At 45.7% G+C, this 18,182-nt stretch overlaps 1 protein-coding gene across 11 annotated transcripts in view; it reads right to left on the bottom strand.

Annotated features, from left to right (window-relative positions):
• NRP2 (neuropilin 2) overlaps positions 1-18,182 on the bottom strand; it is a 115,610-nt gene that overhangs the window by 26,853 nt on the left and 70,575 nt on the right. For 6 of the 11 annotated variants that reach the window (XM_063645019.1, XM_055290342.2, XM_063645020.1 and 3 more), the window contains 4 exons: positions 18,016-18,156; positions 7,003-7,265; positions 5,348-5,444; positions 4,109-4,129 (listed from right to left, as the gene is read on the bottom strand). In XM_063645019.1, coding sequence (XP_063501089.1) covers positions 4,109-4,129; positions 5,348-5,444; positions 7,003-7,265; positions 18,016-18,156 — 522 coding nt within the window. Of the gene's footprint in view, positions 1-4,093; positions 4,130-5,347; positions 5,445-7,002; positions 7,266-18,015; positions 18,157-18,182 lie in introns of all 11 variants that reach the window. The other 5 variants (XM_063645018.1, XM_055290340.2, XM_063645021.1 and 2 more) reach the window with 1 other exon arrangement.

Genomic DNA, 18,182 nt, shown 5'->3' with positions numbered 1-18,182 from the left:
CACAAAAAACACCTCTGTGTCCCCCGGGCAAGGATGGCCGCCAAGCAGTTACCCGCTTCACACATCTGATCTCCATGCTTTCTTGCTCAGCAACACTTAGCCTTAATCTGGCAGCTGGAGACACAAGGGGGTAGGGGCAAGGAGGAGGATTCACACACTACAGCTGCCTATCTGGAACCCTGGCAGGGGTTAGGAACACTTCTCTGCCTTTCATCAGATGGTTATGTGCAAAAGCACCATTTAACCCTCTCTGCATCTCAGAAGTGCTTCTAGGAGAAGAAGGCGTGGGAGGAAGGGAGTCCAGGGAGAAAGGGAATGTGAGGCCAGGCCCTGGGATGGGGGACCTTAGCCTGGCGGACAAAGCCTTGGGAGGCAGGCAATAGAGGGTGAGGGTGGGAATGGGAAAGGAGAGATGGAGGTGCAAAATGCAGAGATTGGCCAGTTGGCACCAAAGAAACAGAACTTAAAGCCTAAGGAATAGAGTCAAATGCCAGCCAGCATTACCCCCAAAATGGGCCTCTCTTAATACTGCTCCCCTCTATGCCCAAGGGACAGCTGTGGATGTGCACTTTCTCCTGGTTTTGTCTGGATGAGAACTGTGGAGAACTGCAGAAAGGCCCCTAGGGAGACCCAAGAAATGGGGCCCCTGGACCTTAGGAATGGTCTGAGTCATAAACCCCACATTCCCAGCCGAAACAGGAAATATTGATGTTCCTTTTAGCATCCACTAGCGTAGGACAGTCATTCTGAATCCTTCCCTCTGACAACCACCTTCCACAGGTGCACCCAGCTGGGATTTCCGTGAGTCTCTAACAGGTAGGGCACCAGATCGTCTCTCTGCCCCTGCTTTGCTCAGAGACCACAGCCTCTAACACAAACAAAAACTCTTGCCTCCAAGGTGAGCTGCTAAAAATAACCACCTGGTCAACAACCCCAGAACTCTGATTATGGGATTTATATATTTTTACTGGCTTCTTTATTGTTCTTGTTTCTTTTATCGAAAAAAGAAAGTATTGGGTAAGAGGAAATAATCCATCACCTTAATTACACCACTTTTCCGTTTTTTTCCCTCCTCTATACACACGGTTTTTCATTCGTTAAAGCTCAAATCCTAGAAAAAGATACATGACGGCACCATGTTTATAGCCACTGCTTTAAAAAAGAAAAGAAAAGAAAAGAATGCACACCCAGGCTACATTGTTTAAACTGTGACTCATAACAACCACTAAAAAGGGTCTTTTTAAAAAATCACATGACAACACAGTTTATTCATTCTCTCTTCTCTTTCTCCCTTCTCAGCACAGATCTGTTTTTCTTCCAGGCTTTTCTTCATTACTGACTCACATCCTGGCACACAATGTGTGTGTGTGTGTGTGTGTGTGTGTGTGTGTGTGTGTGTGTGTGTATGTATATACACACACACAGCAGAAAACACAGGATGATTTAAATTTAAAATAATATTGCATGGCAAGAAATCATAAGAGGCGGAAAATGAAAGATACTTCAAAATATAAAAGATTGAGACCATCTAATAACTCCGGGTCCAAAGGCCACTTTTATTGTATTTCCCTAAAGATTTACCTGTACATTGATTGTTCCTAAAGAATGAGATTACTTTTGTTGCATGATTAATTTATAAGGGAAAAGAAAAACACTCTAATTTGAAAAATGTATAACAGTGTAAATGCCTATGGTTGGCAGTGTTTCAACGTCAACTTTCCATACCTTGCCTGCCCAAACCTGATTTCTCTGTTTCCATTTTTTGAGTGAAAAGGCTGATTTTATGCCCTGATCAAGAGAGGACTCCTGCTGTCCTGACCATAAGAGGAATAGTATATGAGTCACTAGGTTAGATGGAACACACAGTCCTCTCCTCTCTCAAACAGCAAAGTTTGCTCAAGGCAGAGTTGCATGCTGTGGTCAAACATGTCTCAGCCAGAAAGAAGAGACCCATGGCACTAGGTTCATCTGGTTACCAACTCAGATCTCCATGTAAAACGTGCCAAGGTGAATGAAATTCTCCATTCCCAATTAAGATTCTGCTCTTTACTGTGTCCATTGGCCAAGTCTCTGCTCCCCAAGCCTTGGTTTCTTCTTCCCAAAGATGCTTGCCATCCTCCAGGACGAAAGCCATGGCCCAATCCATGCAACTTGTGCACTACCTTTGCTTAGCCTCAAAGCAGCCCACCAGGAGCACCCTGGAAATTCTTACCTTCAAATTACTAAGCCCTGTGTTTATTTTGGCTAAATGAGCACTGCCACTCAGATGAGATTTTATGTATATATTTTTTACAAGAGAGCATGACTGGCCTGTGAAGCCTCATGGTAAGCACAGTTTCAAGGAGAGTGTACATGCCCTGGTCTGCTTATTCTCTTATGGAAGTGAAGCACTTAGCACTTAGCCACTGTACTTGTCAGTCATGGCCTGACACGGTGTGCACACAGAGCAGTGTCTGCAGCAGCTGCTGGCACGTCTTTACCCAGCCTTTCTGGGAGATGTGAGTCTCCACAACCCAAAGAGAGTCAGGTGAAACAGCATCCACAGGTTCACTTCACCAACATAAGCATTACCTTGGGTCCTGAAGGTTAGAACTCGAATTCGACTGTAATCCAAGTCGTTCAGTTTGGCTCTCAGCTTTCCTTCCAATACTTTGGATTTACATTACCATAAACCTCACCCCCAGAGAGCCCCAGTGTATGCACATGAATACTCTTAATACTTTTAGAACTGTGGGACAGGGAGTGGGCATGGGGTTCAGGGACGCGAGGAAGGGTAAGAAAGGCAATATATTCTATGTCGGTCTGTCATTCCCCTGTCGTCTGCAGCTTTGTTCCTCACTGGCTTAGAGCTGATGAGTGGCAAATTGGGTGAGATGATTTGGAGTCAGGGAGCACATCTAGGTGGCAAACCAGGAATTCATCTCTTTCTAGCCCAGAGCTGGACAGATTAATGAGAGTGAAGATAACGAGTCTAGACGGCAGATATAAAAATGGCTGCCCTTATCTCTGCAATGCTGCCACTTGTAGGGGTAAGCCCAGCCAGTACAAAGAGGGCACAGCAATCCTCACAATTGCTGGCATCAAACAGGTCATGAAGAACTCCCATCATTCGGTGAGGGTGTTTCTGTGTATGCTTTTACACTCAGGCCAACTGCAGTGACACGTTTAGAGTGGCTCCTAAATGTTTGGCATTAGAAACCAGTGTGGGAACTTCAGCAGTGTCAGCTAATAGGATTGCAAAGAGGGCAAAATGTAAAATATGGTGCATTGTAACAGCACAGACAACATTGCCATCACCCAAGGCTGGAGGCCTTTTTTTTTTTTTTTTTTTTTTTTACCTGGATAAGGCAAGCATCCCCAATTCTTCTCACTTTGCTCTGCTCTCTCTGCTTTCTTGGGGGAGAACACGTCCTTTCTGATTTTCAGTCCTGCATTTAAAGTGCTCTAGCTCCAGTCATCAAATGCACCTCCTTATTCCCTTGACTGGACACCAGGTCCTAAATCTGGAAACTCTTCCCCCTGAGGCCACCACTTCTGTGTCTCTTTCCTAACTTCTTTCCCTCACAAGCGGCCTGCTACCGTATCACACTGAGGTATGGTGACTGCAGGTACTGACTGCAGGCTGTACACAGAAGCCCCTCGGCTCTGTAGTTAACTGAGACTGCTGCCTTGGTACCCTGGAACTGGAAAGAAACCATCTTCAGGCTGAAATAAATCATTGCCACCTCATTTCACTTTTAATTTATACTGATTTTTTTTTTTTGGTTCAGTCTTCCCACAGTCTCTCCTTTCTTACCATCCCTGCATTTTCAGCCTCATTGCTCCCCATTGGACAATGCAAGTCTGAAAGGTTTATCTGTAACCTATTTGTCTCTATTTAATAGGTTTCTAAACTTTAATTAAACAAGAGACAGTGAGGATCTCAATCCGCTTCCCCGCATCTACAGGTGTTGCTAGTGCCATCTAGTGGCAGGAAGGTGTGGCGTCTCTTTTCTCTTGAGAGATTTGACAAATTTGGAGGTTGATTCCCCCCACCAAATTCACATCACGTGGGGGAAGGAAAAAGCATGCAAAAAAAAAATTTTTTTTTTACCTTTAAAATTCTCACCTGCAAAAGCTGAGATGGGTTCTGAAAAAAACAAACAAAAAATTGGACTTAGTTAAAGGGAAGAAACAATTGGGTGAACAGAGTGAATAATTAGATGAATATGATGATAAACATGACTGCACTAGGTTTTTTTTGTACCACTCCATGGAGAGTGCCCCACATCTTCCACATGTTCTAGGCTGGCTCTAACACATCATCATCATGGGGTGGTGGCGGCGGAGGCGGGGGTGGGATTCTCAAAGTTGCTTTGGAACAAAAAGTCCTTCATAGAGAAATGGGTCCCTAAAGTATTGTAATCAGTCACTTACTGCTGATTACTTTCTCAGAGCCTGGATTACTTTTAGATGCCTGGGGCCTGAGAGTTGCCCAGAGGGACTGGGGTGGTCCCAGGTGCTTCTGACATCATCAAGCACACACACACACCAGGGCTCCTGTGCCAAGAAAGGCAGTTGGTGAGTTACTGCAGCCACTCTGCTGACTGAAAGCAGCCCTCATGCCTTCTCAGGGTTCCCTTCTTGGTTTGAGGCATGTCCACGGCTCTGATGGGACACAGTCAGGGTGACCTCATCTGCGGCAGGAGACCCTGAAGAAAATGTGTGTGTCTCAGGTGGACTGGCTGCTCAGGTGCTTTTGACCAAGATGATCGTTATGATATCCTTCTCGTGCCAGTCACCTGGCCTGCAATGTTTAATCCTACAACAACTTTGGGATCTTGGGCATTAGGGGTATTCGTTTTAAAGAAAAATCTGAAATCTTACTTCAAATGCCACAGTTTGCTCTGCAATTCATTCACGTAAAAGAACTACTCAGGTAATTGTGTTATCACTCTTACATAACATATGTACTATTTTTGCTCACCAGTGAAGACTTCCATTAAATCCATCAAACCTTTCCAGCATATAATTTTGACTGGCAGTTGCTCTCGTCCTCTAGCATTTTCTTTGCTAAAAGCTGGGGTTTGCTGATGGGGTCTTGGCACCCTGAACCTCTATGTACTTAGTGCACATCTATTTCTGATTGGGAACAGGGATATAAGCCGTCCCCTCACCTCACACCCCCTCCCACCCTGAACCCAGCCTAAGACACAAGTACGCCCATACCTTACCTCCTGCAGAGACTGTGGCTGCCCCACCCACTGGGTAATGACTGCATTGGAAAATGGTGTCCTGCCTCCTCTTGCTTATCCCAGCCCTTGGGGTCTTATTTGAAAGAGCCATGAAGAGACAGATATTCACATACCCATGCAGTTCTCCAGTGGGACATCAGTGCTTATCCGAATGTCATCAATGGCAATCTCTCCCGAACGTCCTTTCCCTATCACTCCCTCGAACACAATCTAGAAGCCGGAAGAATAAGAGCCATGGTTAACTGAGTCTCCTAGTCCAAACAGTGCAAGGATTTCCAAGTTTCTGTTAGCTGCAGCTTAAAGCGTGTGTGTGTGTGTGTGTATGTGTGTGTGTATGTGTGTGTGTGTGTGTTATTGCACCTGGTACACATCTGTTGACCACATGGCTACAGCTCTTGAAATCTTAATTTCAAATGAGTTTGTTCAAATCAAATGCATATTTAAGGGGATAAGAAAATATAACAAGGGGGTGGATATTGTTGTCCAGTAACTAGAATGTATTGATTAAAAGGGCCATAATCAGAGACTATTGAAAGGGGAGTTGAAACTTCCCTCACTATTTTCGAGGTTCCTGTCTCATAAATCTTTCAAATGCCCAATCCAGGTATTTGAAAACTCAGAAGACACAAGTAGGTGGGGGTAATGTGAGAAATACAGCACATAGGTTTTGATTTGTGCTCCTTATTATAAGTTGCCTTAGGGCTTCATTATTACAACTAGGAGGAAAAGAATTTGTTTTTTCACCAGCCGTTTACTGAGCACCTACTATGCGCTGGACATAAGGATAGTAACAAAACCTAGTAAGACAAGATCTCTGCCCAGAGAAACTCACCCACCTAACGGCTGAGACACAAATGCAAACGGGTAGTTACAATACAACGCACTCAGGTGAGTAAGTGGGAACCCAGATGGGGGTGGGGAGGGTCTCAGGATGCCTTGCAGCCTCAAGGGACAGGGACTGCAGGCTGTACACAGAAGCCCCTCAGCTCTGTGGTCTTCAGTCATTCCTCATGCTCGCCCTCCCCAGGTTCCTCTCTGCAAACTAGCACATGTCCTCTGGCAAGCTGGGTGAGCAGTTGGCTGCGGCACCAGCCATCTGTTGCTGCTCCTCGTCTGGGGAGGAGAAGGTTAATGCTTTGGCTGGTTCTCAGTCACCTCTTCCACAGGGTGTCTACTCCTACCCAAGTTGCAACCACGGCTGAACATACCCATCTGTGCCTCAGTCTCCTGCTCTGTGGGGCAGAGATAACAGAACTCCATTCCGGGAGCTGGTGAGAGAGAGAGAGAGCACTCACTCAGGAGCCTCTCACGTCTGCCGGCCACTGAGCGCCAACAGCCCCTGCTCCCCTTCCTGTGTTCACGCTCCCTGGGACAGGTCTGGGAGATTATCCTGTTTCCTCCCCAGATCTGAAGGGGCTCCACAGGCCTCTTTCCTTGTGTGTGGAGGGTTTGTTTGTGTTTATTTCTCTGACTTCTGTGCCGCTTTGTCAGCCTACCTGATAGCAATCTAAAATAAAATGGAGAGGAGAAGCATTTGTTGGAGAAGATTTCAGCAATATAAAAGGCAACAGGAGGAACAAAGAACCAAGTCTGGGTGTAGAGATAGGCATATTCTGAATAACAAATAAGAGTGTCATTCAGTTTCCATAGCAACGTGAGAAACACAATGAAAACAGTAGCGCTTAACCACGTTCCCTAATGATGAATGGGCTCGGCCCTTTGAAATATTGAAATACGGATCACAAGATTCCCTTTTTGCTCACCCCACCTGGTACTCCATGTCGTAGCTGGGCAGGATGATCCGCCCGTGCTTCCACTCGCCGCCTTGGTCCTCGCGGATGACCCACAGCAGCTTGCTCTCCTGGCTGGCTTCCCGCACCACCTGCAGCGCCACTCCGCGGCTGCCCGTGGCCTGGTACTGGAACTCCATGCACACCGGGCTTCGGGGCAGGTGGACAGGGGGGCTGATGAGCCGGGCGTACTGGCCCTCTCTCCGGCTGTCACTCTGCAGCCGCAAGAAATTCCTGTCATCTGGCGGAAACAAACCCAAACAGAGGTTCTCGATAAACACTTGGGAAAGACATCAGTGTGCTGCTGTGGCCTCTCCAAGGGAAAGTTGGGACTGAGTTTCAGTGTCTTTGGTTTATTCATGTCTTTGCTCTCCAGGCTCTGTGACCCTTTCTTAAGGCTCCTTCAGAGCCTTGATTCAAATGCTGTGTCTTCTTAAGAGTCTCTAAGTCAAATCGGTCCCTCCTGCCTATTTCTCGGTATCATTTCCTTTCCATCTCTTTCACGTGGAGCACCTGGCACGGCTGCCTTATGTCTTGGCTGGTTGCGTGTGTGCCCTTCTTCTCCCTGTAGATTCTGAGAGTCCAGACCCACATCTTATTCATCATTAACTCACCCAAAGGGACAATGCAATCTGATGAACTAAATTACAAGGGGACAGATTATAGGGGGTGAGGGGCTGCTAGATTGGAGGGTGACTATGACCAGGTGGTTGATGCTTCCAGCGCTGGCCATCTTGGCTGGGCACTGTCCAAATGGCTGACATTTAAAACCTTCTGTCTCCATCAGTGCTCCTAGATGATGCTTGGGCTCTAGTGACTGTGACTCAGAAACCCAGTGTCACCTTCAAGCAGAATAGAGGGTGGGAGCTGAAAGGGATGATTCAGGGAGGCTTTAACTTGGCCTTTGTGAGACAGCCAGGCACATATGGCTCCAGTGATAAAGGTGCTGTCATTATCATTAACAAAGGCTGTGTGTTTAGCAGAGAATATATGTGTTCTGGGAAATTAAGGGTTTACCAATCCAAATGTTTGGAGAATGGCCTTTTTGGCTGATTAGTTTCAAATTCATCAGACACTCATGTGGAAGACTGAGTTCTTGTTGCTGTTGGCAGACTACGTGCCTCGCAGAACACAGGTGTATCCTGCACCTTCAAATCCAACTGGTACAGGACTGTTCTTGCCACTCGTACAGAGAACAAGGTGGCATTTGGTGAGGAAATCTCACTACCCCTTTTTGGCCCTGAAACATAGGGGCATCTTAGGCCGAATACTTCTGCAAGATGGCAGGGCCACTTTTCTACCACATATGCAGCATGGAACGTGGGCATGTCAGATGCCTTAGGATCATGTTAGTGTGAGGTCATGTTAACCTGGGACAGGTGCACAGAGCTTTCTTACTCCACAGGGACTGTGAATATCCTGGACTTGTCCGGGTAGATGGGCTAGGATTCTAGAGCCTAGAGTCAATGCAGTACTCCCTGGACGGCTGCTTTGCTGTTAGTAATCCTGCTGACCTCACCTTTCTAGGTGAGAGCTGAGCCTGTGCTGGAACTCCCATCAGTGGCCCAGAAACAGCTCTTTCCTTCTGGGCTCCCCAGCTGCCTCACCTACCTCCCTGCTCCCCTAAGCCCCTTCCTGTTTAGACTCTCTGGGATGAGTGCTTCAGAAGCTATGCTCCCCTGAAGTCAAATGAGACCAGTTTAGTATGCGTATGTGGGATTCCAGTTTGTGTCTCCTCAACCATCCAAAGCCACGTCTGTCTACATACCCCATAAGGTGTGACCTCTGCAAGGCCAAAATCAGCACAGATAACTAAAAGGCAGCTGTCTACAGAAGAGAATTAATAAAGGTGTCTGCTGAGGGAGGATACACTGATGCCAAATCAGACCCTCAAAGATCTTCTAAACCTATGCTTCCCCTATCAGATCTTACTATTACTGCTGTTAATGATAATAATTAAAGCTCATTCTTGCATAATGCTTTACAGGTTACAAGCACATTTACATGCAATATTTCATGTCTTCCTTTCTGTATTCTTGTGAGATAGGACTTACTAACCTTACTTTGCACATGATGAAGAAACTGCTCAGAAAGGTTAAAGGGATTTGTCCAAGGTAGAGAGGCAACTTCAATGGCAGAGCCCAGACCTGACTGCAGGTTTTCCACCTTCATGCAATAAGTTCTTTATTTCAGCTGCTCTGCAGGTAGCTTGCCCCAAGTCCTTGCAATCAGTCACACTCTGTTTGAGGCAAACTGGCTTCCCCACTGGGCCCGTTGCTGCTTTTTCTCCTCTTAGCTGTAATTCTCCACTCCCCGAACCACTCCACCTACCCCGTCTCTTTGGCTGGTTCTTCTCCTAACTATTCTGGCACATGCAACATTAATCCCCTTCTTTTCTCAACAACTCTAGCATTTACTGACTGTACTGCTGATTTTACCTTGTTTTTAAAAGGACTTCAGGCCCTTTTCCATGTTTTTCAGCAGGTACTCACTCACTGCCTGGCATTATAATTTAACTGATTTTTTCGTGTCTTTTTTATCACCCCAGTTATACTGGAAATGCTGGTCTTACAAATAATAAGGTTTAACATTGCTTCTTCTCTCTACCCCTAGATAGTGCTATATATATGCCACTCCTGAAGAAAATTTTGTTTCTATGAATGAATGGATGAATGGAGAATGATAAATACACGGTTAAAGAATGATATGAGGCTATACATTGGAAATGAGGACAGGAGAATCAGCTAGCTTCTCATAATCCCTTAGATATAATCCCTTCACAATTCCCTCTACCCTCCCAAGCCAACAGCCCCTTTCAAAGGTGAGGTGCACCAGTGATGACAAGGTGGCTTGTGGAAGCACCCAGTGTACCGAGACACCAGTGAGAACCCTTTAAATGCTCCCACGCTCCCGGTAATTTCCAAGCCCTTACTGTTGCCACCTCATATATAAAGGAAACCAGATTTTAGAGATTTATTATTCAGCCTTCTTCCTTCACAGTTTCGCAAATAAGACCCACTTGCTGCCTGAAAATTGTTTGGCAGAGATACTGTCACTTGTGTGAATTTACATTCTTAAGCAGCAGGGAAATCATGGCATCATGGTTAGAATTTGGTAAGTAAAATGTGTGTGGAGGTGTGAAGAACTGGGCTGAATGGATTGTATCTGGGTCTGTTCTATTTACCCATCCTGTTACTAAAACTCCAGGTACAGCCAGGCCAAAGGTTTCACAGTCTGCCCCTTCCAGTGACCCACCCCCCCAAGGTAGCCCCTTCCCCTCTCCTCTCCTTTCTCCTTCTCTCCCCTCTCCCTCTCACAATAAAATGACAATCTCTATGCATGATTTAAGCGACCATTGCAAGACCAGGGAGTTAATGCTAGTGGCATGCTTAGCACAAGCAGCTGAAGGATCATAATTCAGTGCTGACATCTGAGCTAATCCACTGGTTTGCAGAATCTCCAGACGAGCAGGCCTCTGGATTTCACTTTGTTAAATCATTTGTGCCCCACTTGTCTGTTAAGTGCTATGAGCTCCAGGGAAGAAAGATGATATGTAAATTTAAGGAATTAGCAGTAGACATCAGTCAGAGAGATGCTGAGCTGCAAAGCGCCTGTCACTGACAGAGGCCTGATTAGAACCAGGGACATCATGAAGGAATGACTCAGATCAGGAAAAGCCCAAGGAAGGGAGAAGAAGAGCAGGGGGAAAGGAATGAACACATCGAACACCTGCTGCCTGTGCGCGATCGCACGGGAGGCTTTACCTGCCTCCTCTGTTATCACCTTCCCTGTGAAATCTAGCCCTGCAAAATAAATACCATCTTCTCCATTTTCACCAAAAAGAAACTGAGGCTCAGAGAATTGGAGTGATGTAGGATGTGAATCCTCATTGGACTGAGTAAACCTGCCAGAGCATAGCTTCTCATCTGGGTTGGACTCCCAGCCTAACTCACTAAGCTTTTAAAGCCTCAGTCTTTCCATCTGTAAAATGGATACAAAGACAGTGTTACTGCATAGAGTTGGGGGAAGAGTAAATGGAATGAGCCATGTAAAGTGCTTTGCACAGTGACAAGGACACATTAAGAGCTCAGGAAAAGTTATTACTATTAATATCACTCTACGCACTCCCTCCTATGCTTGCCTTTATTTTACTTGGAAACAAAAAGGATAGAAAGACCACCAATAACCCAGGAAGGCCAATCCAAGACTCAAAAAGAAGTATGTTTCGCATGAGGGCAGTAAAGATGTTCTCTGGAATAAGACTGGTTCCCCTTATCTGCTCTTTCTCCAGAAACCAGCCGGCCCCAAGTTTTCCATCACCACAGGTCTTTTGTGTTGCTTCACAGTAGATGAAATAAAATATTACACGATCCTGGAACAAGAGTGGGACCTCAAGTGATCTTAGGGCAGGCCAGTCCTGCCTCCCAGAGGAACCGTGCCAAAAGCGTCCGAGAACAGCCGTCTACCCTTTGCTTTAAATTCTCCAGAGGAGTTTCCATAGGCATGTCTGTAGTGTGTTTTCTAGGTTACAACCCTAACCATCAGGAACTTCTTAAATTCAGTTTAAAGTTTTCCTGCTGTCATTTAGAGACATGTCCTCCTTCTACCCCTGATGGAGCATAGCCAATTTCTGTTCTCCAACTGAGAGACATTTTCACTGGTGAAGAATTAAGACTCATAGTCTTTGCTTCCCTAGGAACCCTTGCCCCTTCAAATGTCTACTTCCTGGGGCATGGTTCAAATGTCTACTTCCTGGGGCATGGTTCAAATGTCTGCTTTTTAGGGCAGTGTTGGTTTCCCACTGACCCTTCTTCCAAGCTATTATAAATGCTTCAGCTCTTTTAAGTCATGGCACCCACACATAGATATTGAGATCAGACATGTGCTGCAACTGAAGTTTGTTCTTCTGGAATCTCCCGATTTATGGCCCACCACTGTCAGACACAGAAGATGTTCTGGGCATACAGTGGCTACTGATTACTTGGACAGTGAAAAGAGCTGGTATGGTGGGGGCGGGGGGCTACTTTTTTATTTACTTGAACCTTGAGGTAAAGCCCTTTGGATTGTCAAGAGGTTGCCTGAACATGACAACTGACCAGCTAAGAACCAGCCCTGCCTGTTGTAAGCTGCCTTCTTGTTCTTGTAGCTGATGGCTATGATGCCGGCAACGGACAGCTTCCAAGAAAAAGACAGTGGAGAGGAAATATGTTCCATTGCTGAAAGTGATTGAAGAAATAATGTCCCAGAGATACAATCCCTCTCCTCCTGGACCTGACATATCTGGGAGGCATTTTGCTGGGTCCTTGACCCAAAACATCTGTTGTTGCCAATGATACAGGGAAAACAATCGCCTGGGAATGAACAACAGGAGTTCAAAAGGGTGAAGAGGAAGTACGGAGGACAGGGCCATTCAGCATTTTAACCTGCTGCTGTCTCTGGAAAGGTCTCTTGATATTTCACCTGGCGATTTACGGCCGCATCTGGCTTCAGCTGCTTAAGTGTCATGTGAACACGTGACTGCAGCTGGCCCAACAGCAATGGAATCAGTTGTGTCTACACCTCACCAAACCCTGAAATAAATCACCAGCTTGATCCTCCTGGCTATCACAAAGCCAAACACACCATCTGTCCAACACGCACATCTCCTGGCTAGCATCTTGCCCTCCTACTAGAACGACCATCTGAAAGAATATTTAGTGCTGTAGGAGGTGTGGTCTCTTTGCATAGTCCATGCTTAAAACGTGAGTCAGCCCTCAGCTGGCCTTCCAAGGTCAGCCTATCTCTGCTTAGGTCTTCAAATTAGCAACCAGTTAAGGGAAACACTGACTTTGGATAAACTTAGCAAGATGTTCTCAAGGTTTACAGTAGACCATTTTGTGGACATGAAGGTTTCCGTCCTCGTCCTTGCAGGAATCTACCCAGAGCTGTTTTTTCGCTCTGCCGGCTTTCATGAAGGTTTTGCCATTGAGGCAGTCTTGTCATTCTGTCCCTTCGTTATCAATCCACACACTGCTGGGGGACTCAACCAATCATGATTTGCAGGAAAAAAAAAAGGGTAAAGAAAGCTTCTTCCTGCGGTTATTTTTTTCTGCAAAGCCAGGGACGTTTTTCTACCTTCCTTAAAGAAGGGCCTTCTATCCTTTTCTTTTCCAGATGAAATTATTCCTTGACTATTGGCTTTCTTTTAGCCAAGCTGCTCCTGATCTTTAATTATCTATCATGGTCCAGAGCCCAGGAAGTTCTGCCTCTGGATTTGCAGTGTCTGTGCACCAGCCAAGCCACAGCAACCTCTTTCTGAAGACAGTTCAATCTAACAGCAATTCAATGGATTGTTTGCTGCCATCGGTCCCACCTGATCTTTTGAACTCAGAGTTGCTTTTCGATTCAGTCACCACTTGCTCACTGTCAAAAATCAAGTCCATTATGCGTGTATTCACTCATCAATTATTTCCTCTGATTTCTCTGCAACCATCCACTCACCATACCCATCCACACTTCACTTAATCTTCTTGTGTGCGCCTCCACACTGAATCACGGCTCTGGTCTCCCACTCTAACGGAATTCATTCAATGGCCCAATCTGCATCAAAATAGCCCCAATGAGGTGTTAACAATCTTACCACTTACATTTGAAGGAATAGCCAGCCACCGTTTGTAAAATTTGGGTATTTTATAACATTAAGAGTCTCGACTTACTCCCACTTGAGCTTGTTTTTGAGCCTGGAGTAAAGGTTCTGTTCCCTCAATCCCATAGGCTTTGACTAGGCAGTCAAAGCTCTGTTCAATATCAGCTTCGCTTGTTTTCTATCTATCACTTTCATGATTTAAAGTCATTGAAGTAATACTGTAATCAGATTTCACAAGGCCAACCCACGAATAAAAGAGCACATATTTAGGGGGAACACACACTGGAGGATTCTGAAGCTGACCTGGCCTAGTACCCTTTATCTCGTCTTCTTTTTCTCATTCCTGACAATAATAATGACTACAACAATCACAATAATGACAATTATTGACCTTACTTAGTATTAATACTTACTTACAGTGCTCTTTTTGATTAACCACAATAGTTCCTATACCACCTAATGCCATGTTACTTGCTTACTTTACTGTAGCTATCCAGTGGGGGAGAATGAGACAGCTATAAAGATACCAGCCACTGAACATTCCATCAAGGGATCCCAGAGAAGACACATCCCTCCACTACTTGCTTCTTGGTTCATACTAAAACCAGGGAACTAAAGTATCAGCAAGGGCCCCTGGAGGTTACTCTCATGTGAATGTCCAAAGCACTGGAGCAGCGTTGGCCAATACATTCTGTGATGATGCCGTGTATACAGTGACATGCCCTGTCTATGCACTGACCAATACAGTGTAGCTACTGTGGCCTTGGAATGTGGCTGGTGGGACAGCAGAACCCAAGTTTTGGCTGTAATCATTTTAATTAATTAAAATAAAATTGCCACACATGACTCATGTCTACCATATTCAATGCTGCAGCTTTAGATACCTGCCCGCCCTATGAGTTTTTGTCTTGGTTCTTAAAGGCTGGGCTCTGATCATTCTCAAAACTCTGTCTATGTTCAAAGCACCTGAGAATGTAGGAAACATGCCGTCTCCTAGTAAGGGGGCGCTTCCTATGTCATTGTAGCTACAGAGGAAAGCCAAAGTGGCCTCTTAGAGAACACTGAGTGTTCCTCTGCAGCTAGCAGGGGTCAGTGAATTTGGAACAGGGTCCCCAGAGGCTGGTGTGAACACACTCCAGGCAGCTAAGCCACAAGCAAAGAGCTAAAAACAGAAATTCTGATTGGCTTGAAAGACTATCTTGAAAAACAACAACAGTGGAATGAAACCAGTGGGTGTCTTTTCAGCCTTAGGCAACCACTGGCCAAAAAGAACAGAACTAATTGCTTACTTAAAAGGAAAAGGGAAAGAAAAAAAAAGAAAGAAAATATGAGAAAACAGTGAAATCAGAAAATATCCAAGGAATGTAAGCAGTTTCCACAGGCCCTTCTAATCATAGGGCCTGTGTTGGGTACTTCAACATGGCTAGCTCCTCTCCCATCCACCTTTCTCTTCACCCTGATGCCCCCTACACTTGACAGAGACACCGCCTTTCTTAAATTTCATTACTTCTGTTTGCCTGTCTCATAAGGGGATGAAGCATATGGCAGACGCTCGTGAAGAGTGGGACAGTCCCCTCTGTGGATGGCAAAGTGTGGCACACAACAGGCCTTCAGGCTGACTCCGTGGGCGCCAGCCGCTCTGAACCCATTAGCAGTTGCTCTGCCCCCAACCAAGCCAGCTGCTTCCCTTCTCCCCAATCCCCTCAGGGCCTCCCCTGTCCTTTTTTTTTTTTTTCTATGAAGAAGAAGAAAGGACCACCCTGGACAGAAAGGGCTTTCTCTCCTCTCCTGCTCAAAGCCCAGTATCAAACTCGGTAAGGAGAAGGAAAATGGGAAATACAGAGAACAGTTCATAAAGTCATCAGAGGATAGAGGGAAGGGCTCTGAGAACAATATTATGATTTTGTTTCCTGGAGGCAGGTTACAAGTGCCACTTTCCCAAACTTCAGGGATTCCTCTGGAATAGGAAAATAATTATTTTCCCTTTCAATATCTTAAGGGAGGAACAACATTAGATTTAGCAGTTCCTTATGGCCCTAATTTTCCCTCTGTCCCCATCCATTCAGCCAAAGGTTGGAATTCTGCCCACTTTGTAAGCTTGCTCTGAAAAGCCCTCCCAAATCACAGGGTGTAATGAATCAACTGGAAGGAGGACAAAGACTAGAATTCCCAACCAGTAGCAAGGGTCAACCATAGGGGATTTCGGGTGAAGGCCAGGACTGGACGAGGAGGAGGCGGTGGTGAACGGGTGAAGAAACAGAGGTCCAGACCAGGGTCAAAGGGAGGTCACTTAAGCTCCCCTAGAGCTGTGACTCAGTAATTGGTGGCCTTGTGGCCTGGGTAGGGCTGCCCTCAGACACTCCCAGAGAAAATATGCTTAGAAGAGTACAAGGGAGGAGGCCAGATCATTAGAATGAACCTGAGGACAGACACTGAATAAGAGCCGGCCAACCTCCCCAGCCTGCAGAGGACCCCGGCTAGATCCTTTTATTCAAAGTGCCTCTGCTGAGGTACATACCACACAGACACACACACACCCATGCACAGAAACCTCAAACACACTCATGCACACACACACTAACACTAGAATACCCACACCTACACAGACCCCGCAAACCTTCTTTACATTCAGATAAAACATGGGGGTTGGGAACAACCATGAATTAATTGGGTGCAGCCTCAAAGGAGTGGAAATGAAATGAAAAATCCTGGCTGGCTTATAAAAATAAGTATTTTTTCCCAACGTGCAGGAGGCTCATTATATTAATTAAACATTATTGCAGTGAGCAGAGAAGGGAGGGTGATTAAGGCTGGACTGGGGTAAGTGTTCTCTTCTTTTGCCTGAGGCCGTGGTGATCTTCAGATATTAATCTCTCTGAGCACTCAAATGCTGAAGAGATAAACACTTGAAATATGAAAATGTTTTTCTCCGGATCAGGCACCGTGACCCTCCGGGGAAGCAAGTGTGGACTGTGTCAGGAGGCCAGCTCTGAGTGCTCTCCTAGCATCTGTCCCACTGCCCCCACCGGGAAGAAGGGACACGCCAGTGCTTGGGGTGAGAAGCAGTTCTAAGGAAGCTTGCAGAAGGGAAGGTGCCTTTCCCTCTTCTATTTTCTAGCCTTTTCCTATTGTACCCTGCCAAACTGATCTACTAAATTTCCAGAATTCACCCCTCTCCTCTCCAGTGCTTGTGGAGGTCTCAGGTCCAGGCCAGAGGTACGGGAGAATTCAAAGTCATTCAGTGCTGTGCTAGAGCCAAGGTGTACCAGCTTGTGAGAGCTGCTTGTCAAGTGTTTTGCAAGCCAGTTGTTAAATGTATTCATTAGTAAAAATTATATAAAGCTATAATTCAATAAATTGTATTAAAAAACAAAGGTAACAAATCCTCAAAACTCAACACTTGCTAGTTATCTTAATACATTTTGTCAGTAGCTATACTTCTGGAGTCATTTGTGTCTACTATATTTGCACAATAGGGAAAAAATATATATATATAATGCTCTATTACTGACTTCTCAACTCCATCTCCATCGATGTTGTGTTGGTAGCTTAAGCTGAGCTATGGTAAGGGTATTTACACCACTGAAAATGACAAACGTTAAAAAGCAGTTGTTTCTTTTTTAATCCCTAAAAAGCCTATTGTTAAACATTTACCATCATACTGCTGTGAAAGCACGTAACAGCGGAGATAGCAGACAACTCTTGCTACCTGTTTAGAAGGGATAGAGGCAACCCCTTTTTGTCAGCAGTGCCAGGAGAAGCTTCTGAAATCTGGCTTTCTGAAACTAAAAGGGTGGGCTTAACAACGTATCCAGGACTTAGAGCAATACTCTTCTAGAGGCCAAGTGCCAGGCAGCTCTGCTAGATACCCATGGGTGTGGCAGCATTTTGGTCCCTCAAATTGACTTGGTGTAGAAGCAATGGCAACCTCAGGATGTATACATCAAACTCAAGGCCAGTCATCTCCCAATGAGCCATTTTAGGAACAGTACCCAGCTCAAAGTTGACAAGGGGCTCTGTGATAATAGCAGTGGGTGCTGGCTATGGGAACAAGAGGACACTGACTCGCCCCATCTCCTAGGGCCTCCCAATTGTCCCTTCTTTCTTTCTCCTCTTTATTCTATCTTGGCTTCCCCCTCTCCCTCCCAGCTTCCAGGCTGTGCTGTAATCAGAAGAGAGGCTGGGAACCACCAACTGGCTATTCTTTGAGGTGACATCTTGAGCAAAGACTGTGGTGGTTTGTGGGCAAAGAATAGAGGATTGCTGTGCGGTGGGAAGTTATGAAGCTTGTAAGGGAATCTGGGGTTGAAGTATGTGGAACAGGCTAGCCTTAACTCTTTCATCTCTTCAGTCACAGCTGGCTTACCTGGAAATGTCCGGTCATTCGGGCTGGAGCTGCTGGCCCAGGTGGTCCGGAGCCACTTGGCATGGTCATACATCCAACCACAGGGCTCCTCGGGGAAATCAAAGTTGCAATTGAATCCCGAAGGGAGCTGCAAATCTTTGTCTAAAAGGGGAAAACAATAACCCAAA

The sequence above is a fragment of the Symphalangus syndactylus genome, chromosome 8, assembly GCF_028878055.3.
Source record: "Symphalangus syndactylus isolate Jambi chromosome 8, NHGRI_mSymSyn1-v2.1_pri, whole genome shotgun sequence".
NCBI classification, from domain to species: Eukaryota; Metazoa; Chordata; class Mammalia; order Primates; family Hylobatidae; genus Symphalangus; species Symphalangus syndactylus.
The sequence above is the reverse complement of the archived record's forward strand: the minus strand, read 5'-3'. Positions and strand labels throughout refer to the sequence as shown.